Here is a 16,076-nt window from a genome sequence, read left to right as displayed (position 1 = left end):
ACATTAAGACATCAAATCAAGTTCCAGCTTTCTTCTAAAAATAAAAAACTGAACAAGCATACGTTCACTTTACACACGCACACTGCCATGAACATGATTTAGTCAAACAGCTCAACAAGGACTAGCCTTCACTTAGCAGCAAATCAGGCGTGTAAAATACATGCTTATCCTCCCACGGCTGACAGATGAGTTGGAGACCAGGGGAGAGATGAAGAGATGTAAATCATTCTCACCCACCTCTCACTTTTACCCCTCCTTCTGCTCTTGAAAGTGCTGAATAGGTTCGAACAATAGCCATGCGTGGGACACAAAGGCCGGGGGAGTCCGAGCTCTCGTGCCTGGGACACAGACCCCCTCCATTCAATCTACATTTCATCATGGTAACAAGCGCTGTCGGGCCAAAAGGCCTGACACCCTCGCTCACCACAAAGGCGGTTAGCTCTAATATATGAGGCTATTGACACTGTAAAGAGCCCCTGTCAGTACTGGGGGATTGTCAGCTGTGGGATGTCTCAGTGGGGGGAAGCAGCTGCCAGCCAAACCAAGCGATGAAGCTTCTGTCGTGGGGACTGGCGCTGCAGCGTCACCTGGTCCCCAGTCCCTTGACACAGAGACCCCCGGTCCTCCCACAAGACCCCCCTTTATTGGGACACAGGTGGGAATGGGAAGCAGAACACATTGTAGAGATTAGTGGGGATCGGCCTCCCTTTGCTCTAGGTAGATAATTAGAGACAGTGACTTGTGCAAAGCTGGTGTTTCCTGATTGGCACCAGATGGTGTTAACCCACAGTACGGCATCAGCGGTCTGCAGAGTGCGCGCAAGTGTGGGTGTGATGACTGCGGTGTGTAATGGATATACCTCTTAAATCATACAATATGGACATGTCCTCTGTGCACCATTATGGTCAGCCGCTGCTGTCACCACAGTGCTCTTTAGCATACGCTAACCAGCAGTGGCAGCACTGGTTTCAGTCACAATGTTGTGCACAATTAACTCCGAAAATTACACACGCTGGTCTATATTAACAAGGGTGGAACAAGTATTCAAATCCTTTATGTTTCCATTTTCTGCACTTATAATACTCAACAGTGAGTGAAAGTTATGCATTTAAAATATCGCCTAAACAAAAGTAGCTGCTCTGCTGAATGCCTCTGAGAATACAACTGAGAATATAAGATTAATTCTCATTTTACATACATTTGGTGATTTATGTGCATTGCCCAAGGCATGGTTTATTCCAAGCAACTTTAAAGATAGCTATCTTAAAATATTGCATCAAATATGTCCAAAAGACACAATTTTAGGAGGCTGAAAGCAAAAGGTACTGGCAGGAAGGTATTTGACATGCATTTATTTATTCTATCAGGTTAAAAACATTGTTTTCATGCACTCTGGATAACCCCAAGAACACTAATTTCATTACTGTTACAGCAACAATTAACCGAGGCACGGTACTCAGAGCAACAGCCTTTAAATGTTTAATTAGAGCCCCGTTAGTCTCGCAACCCCAACTAATTTGACCTCAGCTGTCTTTTTGTAGACTGAAATATAAAAAGTTAAGATATAGAAAGTCATTTGCTCCAGGGATGCAAAACTGTATAATATATTTTGCAAAACAACACTCATAATTACTGCTGATAAGAAAAAATTATAATCATCTATTTTGAAAGAAAGATAAAATGATTTCTCTTCACTTTTTCCTCTCAGTTCAGTGCCATCACTTAAATGACTTCTAACTGATATTAATTTGTATTTTGAAGCTGTTAAATATTTAACAAATAAACACACAAAAGTATTACATCATCCTTTGATGTAGCTGTAGACTGTTACACCAGTTAATGCATTTTATTTGGTGTAGTTGATCCAAATGAATGTTTAAATGGATGGATAGATAGATAGATAGATAGATAGATAGATAGATAGATAGATAGATAGATAGATAGATAGATAGATAATATTAGCCATGAAGCTATTATGAAAGCCTTGAACTGAACATAAATTTTGATTATAAACACAGTTTATAATCTGGCAAAGACATATGGAGTCAAAAAAGACAGAAATATCTTTTAACAGCACAAAGGATGCACTGATGTTATTACACCATGACCTTTTGTAGATGAAATGTAGACAGATGGATAAGTTAACCGCTTCAGATACTGATCAATAGTGGAGTACTTATCCCAACTTGGCTCAGGCCAACCTGCACTGACAGAGTTAATTAGGGGACTGAAAGACCCAATTAAGAGGAATGAGGGGCCGGACGGGGGACTTGTATTGGAGGACATACGCACACATTGTGCAGATTCTAGATAAAAGAGAACTTCAATTAAGGGAGAGCACACTTCCAGAAGCTTGATGCCTGTTCTTTTTACATTTTATGCTTAGTAAAGCCCAGCTCCCCACCACCACCCCTTTTCACTCAGAATACTGATGAGGGGAAAGCACAGCTGCTGGGGGTCAACACACATATGCAGTATGGTGTGCACATACGCTCACATGTATGCACACAGATGTACAGAGGAGGGAGATTGATGGGGGGACTCAGGCTGGAACTGCTTAATGCTGATTAGTCAACATAATGTCTGAAGAAGGAACGCACCGGTCTGGATTTGATGGGTTTCATAAACAGCTTATTGGTTAAATTAGTGTTAATTAAAAGAGAAAAATCAGCATATTTTTAAATTATTACTTTCCTCCATGAAAGATCTGGGTTATAGTTTCTCATTGTCTCTCTGATGCACTTCTCCAAACTATGCTGTAAGATTGGTTGCCTGCTTTTGGTCACAACAGCAAGACTATTGTTTCCAAAAATGAGTGATGAGACCGTGTAACTGTCAATAAAAAATTATTTGTAGGTCAATTAAACCCTCCCTTAATCTGAAAATTTTAAATGGAAAGGTTGTGTAATACTTAGGAAAATAACTGGTGGAACATCTTTAAACTAGTCAGTAGGATATTAGGCTATTATTAAAAAAAAAAATACCATCCAAGAAAAGCAGAGATTTCCAGAAGTAAAGGTGAGGAAAGCTAAGCACTCTTGCCTGCATGCAAGGGGCAAGGCAAAAACCACTACTGAATGGCGTTGGCTTTTGGGTGGTGAACTAAGGACAGCCAGACTTGGAAATCACTCCACAGGCTCAGGAACACCAATAAGAACATACAAGTTTTGCAGCATCCAAAAAAGCACATCAACACTTTACCATGTCTGGAAAAATATTAAAAAGGCCAAAAAAAAAAAAAGATCAAGAAACAAAGCAGACTTGTACAAGCCAAAGCTCAGTGAAGATGAATTAAGTGGAAATCTGTCCTGTGTTCTCAGCAAACTTAAATTGCAGAAATCCGGAATGTACATCATGAATAATAACTCTTGAAGACTGTTTAAAAGCAGCATCCATGATGGTGTTTTGGTGCATTTGTTCACATTAACGTTGAACATTACATACAGGTTTGAGTGAGCTGCCATAAATGGAAAGTGCATATTTCATCAATACAAAGCATTGTGGGCCCATGGTAAAAGAGCCTTGGCTGATCAGTTTGTTGGCTTCTGCTTGCCCACCTGCATTTAAAGGACTGAGCATAGATTCCCATTCAGATTAAGATCAGGGAAGTTTTCTGGCCATGGTTTCAAAATGTACTTGTCACGAATTATTACTTTTGCCCTGTGCCACGGTGATCCACCATGTTTCATAATGCATAAATTGTCACCAAACTGAAAGAAGTTGATCTTTCAGTATGTTTTTAGTTTTGTCAAAAAAGAAAGGCAGGTGTACAAGCAGAAGCTGTCACGGCTGCAGTGGCAGGCTGTGTGGAGGTAAGATAAGGACCCAATACGCAGGCACTGCTGATCTGAATGAGCTTTATTATGGAGAGTGACATACAAACAAGAGTGAGGGCAGCAAGAAAGAGAACTAAGAAAGACTCTAAACTGGGAAAATTAAAGAAACAAAACTGAAACCTGAACCCCCAGGAGGACATAAAGAGAGAAACTCAGGGCAATAACACGATGTGATACAGGGACGTAACAGAGCATGGAGGAACAAAGATGGACCAGTAACAAGCAAGAGAAAACACAGGGCTTATATACACACAGGAGCAATCAGGGAATGAGAAACACGAGGGAGACACAGCTGGGGTAAATTATACATAACGAGACAAGGGGACGCAAAATGAAACTCACTGCACGTAGGACTGGGAATATCAAAATAAAACAGGAAACAAGACACGATTCACAAAGACGCGGACTAGACACTGAGAGACAGACTGAAAGAATATGACACACGTGACACAAGGAAGATAGTGACTTAAACTAGAAACCAGAACAACAAATAACATCAAGAGAACAAAACAATGAATAACCAATAATCAGGAAATTAACTTAAACACAAAAAAGCTGGGAAACACCCAGAGCAATGACAGTAGCTCACAAAATGTGATGAAGTGATATCAAATGATGAGGCAAGAATGGATTTCAATGAATCAGGGTTTGGCCCAGACTATGCTATCCAAGATGCCACAAAGAATTTCAGAAGTTACTTAAGAAATTGTTATGATTGTTCTTCACTAAATCATAGAAGCAAATAAAAACAATCAAATTTAAAAAATGCAGCAAACTTTATGAAACATAACTGTATTACTCAAATCCCAAACTCTTAAGTGCTTAGTCCTTTTTTTTTTTTTTCAAACGTGGTGCTGGCAACAATATTAGCACTTTCCACTTTTGAAAATAATAATTTTGTTTAATTAACATTTCACGATGCTTTTTACTGTAAAAACACGGCTTAAAACATTTATAGTAACGGTAATTTACGTTAAACAGTTTCTGTCAACTTGTGATTTGATTCTGTGCTATTGTTTTTACCTCATTATTGCAGGTACGCCGAAATACATGCGAAGAGAAACTGATCATACGCGCTCCCGAACTGTTTGGTCCTCTGCAGCCACCGTAGACAGGACACAGAAACTAAAATAGTTGTTTATAAAACCAAACATTGGTTTTTAATGGGTTTATTTAATTGAGAATGTGATGTGGACATTGGTATGCTGTAGATGAGAAGTCATTAAAGTCTGTGTTTTCTTCTACTCTTTTTTTTTTTTTTTTTTTTTTTTTTAAAGCCACGCTGTCGGGGTGAGAGTTCAGTAAATACTGATGATGTCATCGTGTGACGATGGCTGAAGGGTGAGAGTGAAGTCGCAAATTATTTTAACTTTTACACTTTAATCTTACAAAGAGCGATGGTGTCATGCATTTGTTTTATGTCTCATTGTGTCGTGTATCTAACCAGATATAGTGTGTTTACTTTGCGTTAACTCTAGCGTGTAAAGCTCTCGGAATCTTTTCAGGAAGTGCGTTTGTTTACCAAAACACAGCCTGGCTAGCGTTAGCATATGCTAGTTAGCTTTTGCTGTTTATCTTTTTAAATCACGCAGTGAGAAACTCTGGGCTGTGTTGACTCATCATTTTTACGCTCAGTGATCATATTTAGCGTTGAAAATCACTTCGTGACTTATTCGAACATTTAATCTAGCAGAGCTGACGTTAGCTTACTCGTTATCTGTCAAAGCTGCGTGTGTTTCTGGAATCCTTGAGAATCTCAAACTCAGATCCTTTGATCGATTACGAACAGACTGTAAATGAAAAGCTTTGGTGCTGATTGTTAATATTTCCTCTTCTCTTTCTGGATTTATGTGCGTGGTCACAGAGAAGGCTGGTGGGGAGGCTGGCTGCAGCAGAGCTTCCAGGCCGTCAAAGACAAGGTAATGATGTCAAACCAAAAGACTTCCACGTTATGACAGTTAGTAAGCCTTTGTTTATGTTAATGCTCAGAAATATTATGAAATACTTTGAGGTTTTAATAAAGAGGAAGAGCTAAAATACACCAGACAACACATTTTCATAGAGTCATTGCTGAGTAACAGTGCCAGCTGTTTCTCAGTTTTTTTCTAGTGCCTTCAAGGGGCACAGTTTTAAAGTGTTGTGAGGTTGGATGCTGATCCACAAAATAAATCTCAATGGTATAAATGTGGAACTGTGTGGCAGAGAAATACGCATGTCACAAGCATCTGCTCTAAACCAGATTTTGGGCAAAGCATGTGGTTTCTTAGCACTAATGCAATTTTCAGAAGAATTATGTAAACCTGTTGCTTTCGCACTTTCTCTGGCATATTCTCCTCCAGAAACCCATTCAAATTCATGCCTCACAATTTAATGATTGAATCCTTTTTTATAACAAATAACCAAAGTTGAGTTTTTAGCAGAATAGACAGTTGTGGTCAGAATTTCCATCCATTTATCATGAATATTTTGGTAATTTTAGGCTTATAACGACTTCTTTAAACTGTTCTTTTTCCCAGGGTGGAGTGATTGTACAGCAAACAAGTGTTGGATGCACAAGGTTGAATTTATTTGGGATTTTCTCTAATCCACATGGGATCAAAAGTATACCCCCCAATAATATTTGGTTAAATGTCACTTAGAAAGTTACACCATGACCAGATCCTTTTGGCACACACAGACAAGCTTCTGATAATTGCAGGTGGATATTTAACCACTCTTCTTCGTGGATTTAGTATAAATTGGTTGGTTTCTTGGTGTAGATCTGGCTTTTAACAACAGTCCACAAATTTTCAACATGGTGAGGAATTTTGGAAGCTCAAAGTTAGTCTGTTTTAGGCTATTTTGTTGTGTTTTTGGATCATTTTTTCTGTTGGAACAACCAGTTGTGTCCAAGCTTCAACCGTCAAGCTGCTGATTTGGAGAATTTGGAATTAGTTCTACGTCTTTATTATTCCATCTGCAATGCTACCGCCACGCTTGACAGGCTGTTCCGGTTGAATACCTCATTGTTACTTCTCCAAACGTACCTCTTGTCATTGTGACCAAACAGCTCAATCTTTGTTTTGACACGCTTCAAGGTATAGGTTTTGGAGGTGGGGCTCTTTTCTTGGTACCTCAGTCTATGGCGACGTAAAACTAGCTTTGCGATGGACAGTGACACTGAGGTTCCAGCAGTTCCCAGTTCATGGCAGGTTTGAGCATCTGAGCCTTGGTGGTTCTGGGTTGTTCTTGAATATGCTAATCAATTTTCACTCACCTGAAGATGACAGTTTGGGTCTTCTGGACACAAAGGAATGACTTTTACTTAAGTACAGTTGTTTGCACTGATGATCTTGGAGTCTGCAGTTGATTAGAAATGTCTCCAAGAGATCTTCCTGATTTGTGTGAATCTACAATTCTTCTTAGATCTTCACTGAGTTCTTTAGACTTTCCCATTGTTCTGAGTATTGGCCTTTCCAGTGACATCTGCCAAACATTCCTTATGAAGGCAAAGAGAAACAATAATGATGACTAATGAAGTTAAACATGCATAGGACTTGTCAGATATTATAGAACCTTCTGCACCATTTATTTAAATGTATACAAACAGTCACTTAAATCTTTTAGCCTATATGGATACTTTTGGCCCTGTGCGGATTAGAGAAAGCCCCAAAATAAATTCAAAGTCATTAAAGCCGTATGGTGTACAATCGTTCCACCCTGGAAAATGAACAGTTCAAAGAAATCATTAAAGTCCCAAATTCCCTTGACATTCATTCCTGTCATGAGTGGATGTTGTTCACACCTTTACGAGTTGTAGTTATGTGCTCCACAGTTTCAGAACCACTAATGGATGTAATATGTTTTCAGTCTGTAAGCATCCATTTTGGCTCCTTCTAGCGCCTGTACTGTAAGTGGACAAGGAGACACTCAGCAGTACTTTTATTATGGTGCTTCACAAAAAAACCAAACTGTTGTCAACATTACCTGTTGGACAGGATGTGAGAGGAGAGATGAAGACAGGGGCACAGTTTTATAGAAGAAATGAGTTATATAAAGCAACAGGGTTGTGTCAGCCAGCATTTGAATGTCATATCAGTATACGTTTAAAAACTCACTTTACTGCAACAGTTTCAACAGTTTCTCCTTTTTCCTTAATAAAAAATGTTGCTGTAAAAGCTGAAGAAAAAAAACATGATCTTTTATTTTAAATTTCATACTCGGTAGCATTGTACCACCACTCAGTTTAGATCAACTCGGATACAAAAAGATGAAATGGTTCCAAATAAATGATTTCTTTAGAGTAATTAAACAAAAGACCAACTCATATTTTTAAGAATTTTGCCACCGTCTTGGTGTATCGCCGCTTATGACTTTGATAGGCTGAAGCAGCAATTTCCTGAGAGATATGATAAGGTTGAATCTGGATTTTGATCTTTGTCCTTTTTCTTTACAGTCATCTGAAGCCTTAGAATTCATAAAGCGAGACCTGACTGAGTTCTCCACTGTGGTGCAGCATGATACAGCCTGCTCAATTGCAGCTACGGCCACTGCCGTCAGAAACAAACTTGCAGTAAGTATTAGGCTTTAACTGCATCGTGTCTTTTATGAATATCTCCCAAATGCCTGCTTACATGCAGATCGATTGTGTATTTATTCTGCTTTTTAGGTGGAAGGTTCCTCTGAGACTACAGAAAAAGTGAAGAAGAGCCTCTCTAGTTTCTTAGGCGTAATATCAGACACGCTTGCTCCACCTCCTGATAAAACTATTGACTGTGATGTAATCACGCTGGTGGCAACACCAGCAGGAACCACAGAAGTTTATGACAGTTCAAAGGTGAGTATTAAAGTGTTTGTATTAGCACGCCCGTTAATTCATTAGTTAAAAATGGCTAAACGCACATGAGGTCCGAATGCATCATGCTGTTTGCACCTTTTCTCACTTGTTTAGGTCTAGGCATCAAAGGCTGTTTAATGGTTTTGGTAACAGTTGAGATTTTGGTTGAAATCTGCAGTTTCAGTTCTTCACAGGGCCTCATTATTGTTTCCTAAATCTGATGCTCACAGTACAGTCAAAGGAAACTTTTTTGTGACATTAGCTCTGAGAATAAAACAACAGGTTTTGAAGATCTAACAATGAGAACAGGACATGATACATGAGAGGAAAGACTTTGGACAACATCCTGACCTGACTCACCCAGCTGTTAATTATCCTTATGGAGGCCCAGCTCCACAAGCAGTGGGTGCAGTTGAGTTTACACTATCATTTTTGCTGAGACTGAACTTAGTATTTTTAATTTTGGTCTCTAGCTGGATGGAGGATCACTAACAGACGGAGTTGTTCTCCTTCAGACTAAATTATATTAACACTGAGAGACTCCCTAAATCCTGTTCTTAAATGCTCCGGGCACAAGTATTACTGGAGCTGCATAGAGTGGCGTAAATTGATTGGAACACTATCATGATAATGTTCCCTTCAAGGGATTGTGGAGGGGAGAGATCCTCTGAATATTGACCTCTTTCTTGCCATTTTCCAATTCCTGCTATGTATCTACATCTCCACCCTCTCCTCTGCCTTTTGCCCATTTTCAACAAGTTTTGCTCCTGATAATGTTTTGGCCACTGTCATAGGGCTGTTTTGGAAATAGAAGTTACCACATATGGTGAATATAGACAGACTAAGGTTGCATGATACAGATAGACCTGGTAAATTAACTTGTTAAAGCTGGAGCACAGAATTTTGTGTGAGACGAAGAGAGAGCAAAAACCTTTTTGCTGAAAATCTTTGAAGAAAATGCTTCACGTTGCGTTTATCAAGTACAGAGTCCGTCTCCAGTTTTAGTCTCTGTTGTGTTATCAAACTGCAAAAGTGAGCACATGATGTGCATGTGGAAACAAAACGATCTCCATTCAGCGTTTGTTGTTTCCTGCAGGCACGTCTCTACAGTTTGCAGGCTGACCCAGCAACATACTGCAACGAGCCAGATGGTAAGAAAAATCATGATCAACTGGTTGATCTGTGAAGGTCTGCAACCGGTGTTCTGTTGCAGACATTTACAGTCGACACTTCATTAGGTACACCTTGCTATTGGGTTGGAGCCTCTTTAGCCTTCAGAACTCTTTGGAGCATAGATTCACACAAGTGCTGTAAACATTCCTCGCACGCTTTGGTCCATATTGACATAATAGCATCACATCAGCGTGATCCTGAGATGCTGTTGTGCATATATTTTTTTGTAATGAGTTATCAGCTCAAAGCAGTCTGACCATTCTTCTCTGACCCCTGGCATCAACAGGACGTTCTCTCCCAGAGAAATTACACTTATTGGATATTTTCTCCTTTTTTGGGCCATTCTCCGTGAACTTTAGAGATGGTTGGATTGGAAAATCCCAGCAGATCAGCGTATTCTGAAATATTTATACCAGCCCATCTGGCACCAACAAACATGCCACATTTAAAGTCACTTAAATCCCCTTTGATCCCCATCCACGTCATTGGCTGATTAGATATTTGTAGTAAGAAGCATTTGAACAGATTTGCCTAACAAATTGGCTGCTGAGTGTGTTTTATTTGTTGACAGACGTATTGATGTAGTGTTTTGGTTACTTTGAATGTGTGTTTTGTTTTCTCTTATACCTCTGAGAGACCTGTATTTACCTTTTGTGGGGTCTATAAAATCTTTAGGCTATATATTGCAATCTTTTGATCAGATTTACTGGAGTCCTCCTTAAAATCATCTAAATAATGAAATGTTGTTTTTTCTTTGTCAGGCCCCCCTGAACAGTTTGAGAGCTGGCTGTCCACCTTCAGCCTGGAAGATAAGAAAGGCGAAATCTCTGAGCTTTTGGTCAACAGTCCCTCTATACGAGCGCTTTATACCAAAATGGTATCACTTGTTGCTCTCTTCGAACGTTTGCTCCTCGTCTCCTTTTGAATAAATAAAGAAGATAAGAACTTTGTCTCTTTTGTGCAGGTGCCAGCAGCCGTAGCACATTCTGAGTTCTGGCACAGATATTTCTACAAAGTCTTCCAGCTGGATCAGGTAAACCTGCCGTTTCATATGATTTTCTTTTTTCCTATATACACATCTTTCATGCAACTTAAATATTTTGTCTTGGGTGCCACCTGCTGGCCAGTTTTTGGACTTTTCTAGGAGGTTTACCAACGTGCTCAAACAGCAACCTTAAAATGAGCCACATACACAAAGAACTATTGAATGAAATTTTCTTTTCCAAATGTGAAAGCTAATCCAGTAACATGGTCTGTGTTTGGGCGGGAGGATATTTGTGGTGTTTTCTTGTCATTATGATTTCTTCACACTGACACGAACTCACAGGAGACGAGATTTGCTGAATAACAGCAGCATTCCCGTTGGTGCCTCTTTGTATTCTTTCTGCACGTTGCTCTCAGTGTGAAATAGGAATTATGCTTTTAACGCCTAATTACCCCGTGTGCATTTCTATTATGATGTTGTTGTTTTGTTTTTTTTCCCCAAACGGAGAAGACGTTCTCCTCTTCCCATTAAAGTTGTTATTCAACACATTATTATGGAAATAAAGGCTGCGGCAGTAAAGAGTACTTTTATGTATCAAACACAATAATTTATTTATGAGAGTCTCTAACATTAGAGCAGATTGTTGATTGCAGTTTTCTCAAAAATTGCACATCCAAACTGTTTTAAAGACATTTGCAAAAGGAAGGCAAATACAATCAGTACATTAAAAATTAAATCATGTCTGATTATGTTGGAGCCAATGTGAGTTTTAAATCATCAGAGCAATACAAACTTTAAGCTGGTCACAGTTTTACACTAAGTACAAGTCCTGTTTGAGGTTTATTAGGTTAAAGTTGAGTTTAAGGTTAAACTAAAGAACTGGTACTTGGCTGTGTTCATGTGATTGAATGTCCTCGGGGTTTGTCACTCATGGTGAAACATGAGATCTGCTCATCTGAACAACCCCAAACTCAGCTGATGGTAGCAACCTCAGTTAGCTACGCTGCATTAATAAACTGAATGGTCACATCAGACATATATCGGCTAATTAGCGCTAAGTAATTACTAGAATTTAACTTAGCAAATAGCACCTGAAACACAAACTTCTTGTATGGTCTGAACTGCACAGCCATAAGATTAATCAGATACGTCCATTAAAAAGATCTGAAAAGGGTTAGGGGTTAGCTGTCGATCAAAGTGGCTTTCCTCTTTTTTTTCTTTTTTTTTCTTTTTTTTTTTTAATGAAGGGAACATTCATTTTTTGTGCCAGCTTCTAAATGCTGCTTTTTAATGCTCTAAAGCTGAGACGCTTTGGGGGCCAATGTACTTTTGGAGCCTCAGATGGCGATTAGAAGAACTGTAGATGGTGGCAATTGACACTGGCTCTGTTTTTTGGGATGGATGGATGCTGCTTGGGACAGACATATAAAGACTTGTTGAATTTTTAATGGGTCTATGATTCACAGATATTGAGACTATAGAAGCTTTTGTTTTTCTGTGTTATCTAGGAGGAGGCGAGGAGGTTGGCGCTGAAGCAGAGAGCAGAGCAAAGTGCGCACACAGAGACGCTGGGCTGGGAGGAAGAGGAGGAGGGTATGTTCGGGAGATTTAATGGTTATCTGCCAGCTTTGCTTTGAAACACTTTCACTCACACTGGCTCCTGCGTTTATTGTCAGATGACTTCCTTGGTGCCACGTCGTCATCTCAACTCAACCTCACGCCCCCGTTGGACAGCAGCAACCTAACAGTTCCTACAGGGGCCGCTGTGCTGAGTCCCGTTCTGTCTCCAAGCGAAGAGCGTGAAACCACCTACTCGGTCAGCAGCGACAGCGTCAGTCTGCCAACTCAGGTAGAAGTGCGGCCAGAGCCCGTAACCGCAGAGCTGGCAGAGAAACTGACAGAGAAACTGACAGAGAAACTGACAGAGGCCAGCTTGGAGGATGTTGTAAACAAGACGCAAGACGAGCAGAGGCCCGGAAACAGTGACTTACCTCCTGAAGCTCAAGTGGAGGCCGTTACCCAGCCCGAGGTCACAGCTGACGGGGTGTCAGCGCGAGCCCCGGCCTCAAAACCGGAAAACTCAAAAGAAGATGGACCACAGGACCTGAGAGTTTTTGAGCTCAACTCTGACAGCGGGAAGTCTACGCCCTCCAAGAACGGCAAGAAAGGTGCGATGACCTGAGGCAGTTGGTCTTACTGTTCCAGTTGAATCGAAACAGGATTAGGTTCAGGGATGTGTTTATGAGTTTTCCACTTAATAGGCTTAGAAGAAGCCGCAGAGTCAAGGTCATAAAGTCCCAACTTGTTGTGTCTCTCTCCTCCATCTCCAGGCTCGAGCACCGATGTGAGCGAGGACTGGGAGAAAGACTTTGACCTGGACATGACGGAAGAAGAGGTCCAGATGGCTCTCTCTAAAATCGAAGCATCTGGAGAGGTTTGTGGAGTTTTGTTTTTTTTTTATGGGGGGATCTATATGAATAATTCATGTTGTGTACATTCTGCTCACTTTTTTTCCCCTCCTCCTCTCACCAGCTGGATGAAGACTGGGAGAACTGGGAGTGAGTGCCTCTGCTACACGAACCCCGTCCCGCCATTAAAGCTAGTTCTCTGCAGACGAACCATGCTTAATGTGTTTTAACTCTTTGTCCACTCTGTCACCATGTCATGATTGTCAGTGGGGGATTTTTTTCTGGCGGGTTTGGACCATATTGGTAAACCTGTTGAAAAGCGCAACGGGAAGACCAAGGCAATACGAATTAGAGTGCTCTGTCAGCTGTAGGCCTCTAGCGAGGGAAATGACTCTTGGCTATTTCTTGGAGTAACTTCTCACTTTAGAGAGTGTATGACACTAGCGTAGGACAGGTTGTAATCATTCTGACCTTAAAGCTCGAGGGCGAGTCGGAATGTGAAGGGTTTCACTGCAGCAGCCGGGGAGGAGCTGTTTCTCTTTACTTTCTTTATCACATAAAATTCATCTTGTATATGTTGCGAGTGTATTTCCAGGCGATGACTTAAATGCTGGCTGCGAAATAGCCATAAACTGTAATGCTGCTTGTCTCCTTTCTAAGATGAAACACTTTAAACCTGACTTTTTCTTCTTTTTTTTCCTATTTGAGTGATCATGAATGATGATACTTTTCTTTCTCATCTGTTTTATGCAAGTGAATCTTCAAAATGTAAAAAATATTTTGGCCTTTTTTCGTTTCCTTCAGATTGCTTTTCATTTTGGACTCACTCCCGACGCTTGGTGTACGGCTTTGTAAAACACACAGTAGTGTGATGATGTAATCCAAATGTTTTTGTGACACCATCTGAAACACAACCAGCTGACGTGTCGTTATTCCCTCTCTCCTCGTCGCGTGATTGATTCAGATATACAAGATTTGTGTTGGTGTCTGTCATTTTCAAGTAATTATAAGTTGTTTATCTGTTTGTCATATGTGGGTAGAGGGAGTTTGTTAAGAGAACAGTCACAGTTGACCCAATAGAGTTCAGACCGGTTCTGGTATTGTGATTCCAGATGCTTTGGTTTGAATTTGAGGAAAGCTCGCAGGTTCAGTCAGAACAACAATCCTATGATTTTTTTTTTTCTTTTTTTTTTTTTTGTTTGTCTTCGTTGGTCCATCGTCAGAACAAAATGGCTCAGCAGGCAGTGTGCCAAGTAGAAGAAAGGGTGAAGTGAGCACGCTCCACGCTTTTCCGATTTCCTTATCCATCATCTGTAACGTATTGAGGAAAAATAAGCCTAGAGGTGTAATATTTATACTACAAGAAATGCTTAATTATTGTATTATGTGCTTTAGATTGCATGTCTGTGCAATAACATTATGCAAAACATTGTGCAGATGGTCACTGTTGAGTTGTATGTTTAGTTTCGTTTTGGCTGTTCTTCAGGTTTTGACGATGTGTTGCATGTATATAACTCTCGGCTGCGTGTTCCCTTCAGAATCACACGTTGAACTAATCAGAGCTGTCGACTTCTTTTTGTTTAACGTCAGTTATTTCACTTTATTTTCCAGGTGATCTCTGTCATTAAAGGATTCATGGCTAACAAGCTCCGTGTCTTGCTTAACGGCATACTGCAGGACGACAAGAAAAATGTTTAAAATGCACAATATGTGGAGATACTTAAATTTCCACTAGAATTTTGCAGTTTAATTTGTAAAAATTTGGCTACTACAAAAGTACTTATATTAGTGTCTTTGTCAGGACAAATTTGGATTTAAGATGAAAAAATCAAAAATGATGCGAAAAGCTGTGAAACTACTTCTAGAGGTTTAAATGTACGTCTGTTCATACATTCACTGCCTACATAATTAGGTGCACTTTGCTGGTAGAGGCAGGCTGTGGTGTTCAAATGATGTTTGGTACCAAGCGAACCAAAGTCCCCACAGCGTTAAACCAACATCAGAAGCCTGAGTTGTTAATAGCAGGCAGGATGGACGTTTACACCACATTGTGACTCTACCATCTGAAATTCACAGCAGAAACTGAGACTCATCAGGCCACGCAACATTTTTGTAATCTCTGGTCCAGTTTTGGTGAGTCTGTGAGTTTTAGCATCACTCTCCTGCTCAGAGCTGACAGGACTGGCAACCAGTGATACTCGCATGCAGACCTTGGGTGTAACGAGTGGTTATTTGAGTTACTGTTACCTTCCTATCAGCTCAAGGCCTCTGACATCAACAAGGCAACCGCTTGATATTTTCTCTGTTTTCAGACCAACCCCAGAGTTGGTTGTGTGGGAAAATCCCAGCACATCAGCAGATAGGTTTGACCTCTTTCACTGTACTTTTTTCTAATCTTTTTTGGTCCAAGTTCTTTGGCCGTTATTTAAATAAATGCGTAATATTAAGACGTACAGAGGTATGGAGAAATAATTAAAGCTTCCTAATAACACCTGAGAGTTGCAGGTATGTTCGAGCAGGTGTTCTTACTCTGAGGAATAACGGAGCCATCTGTGGACTTTACAGAAGAGCGCTGCTATGATGTGAAAATAAGAATACAAATGACTGAATGTGAACTCAAAGATGTCTAAAATTTGGAGGAAAACGGGTGAAAAATGATCACAAATTTGAATGTGGCTGGTAAATAATTTCATATTTAGCCTTTAGGGTTGGAAAACCTTCAGTTCTGGCATATATGCTACAGCAAGAGCATATGTTTGCAGCGACCAGCCCTGCCACCTGATGGCGCTGTTGCTCCATTTAGACAGTTTTAGTCACAAGCTGCCACTCCTTTTCTTTCAGCTGCAGCATCCATCTCA

General features: G+C 40.2%; 1 protein-coding gene across 1 annotated transcript; it reads left to right on the top strand.

Moving 5' to 3' along the window:
• Positions 1-5,151: 5,151 nt before the first annotated feature.
• Positions 5,152-14,862, top strand: bsdc1 (BSD domain containing 1). The gene is made up of 11 exons (XM_082516162.1): positions 5,152-5,177; positions 5,701-5,755; positions 8,272-8,388; positions 8,485-8,652; positions 9,749-9,803; positions 10,587-10,702; positions 10,790-10,858; positions 12,319-12,403; positions 12,487-12,978; positions 13,141-13,244; positions 13,343-14,862. The coding sequence occupies exons 1-11, from the start codon at positions 5,167-5,169 to the stop codon at positions 13,370-13,372; spliced, it is 1,302 nt and encodes a 433-aa protein (XP_082372288.1). The 5' UTR covers positions 5,152-5,166; the 3' UTR covers positions 13,373-14,862.
• Positions 14,863-16,076: the final 1,214 nt, after the last annotated feature.

The sequence above is a fragment of the Aulonocara stuartgranti genome (genome assembly GCF_965226115.1).
Source record: "Aulonocara stuartgranti genome assembly, chromosome: 19".
Taxonomy (NCBI): Eukaryota; Metazoa; Chordata; class Actinopteri; order Cichliformes; family Cichlidae; genus Aulonocara; species Aulonocara stuartgranti.
Note: the sequence above shows the minus strand (reverse complement) of the source record. Positions and strands in the feature narration are given on the sequence as shown.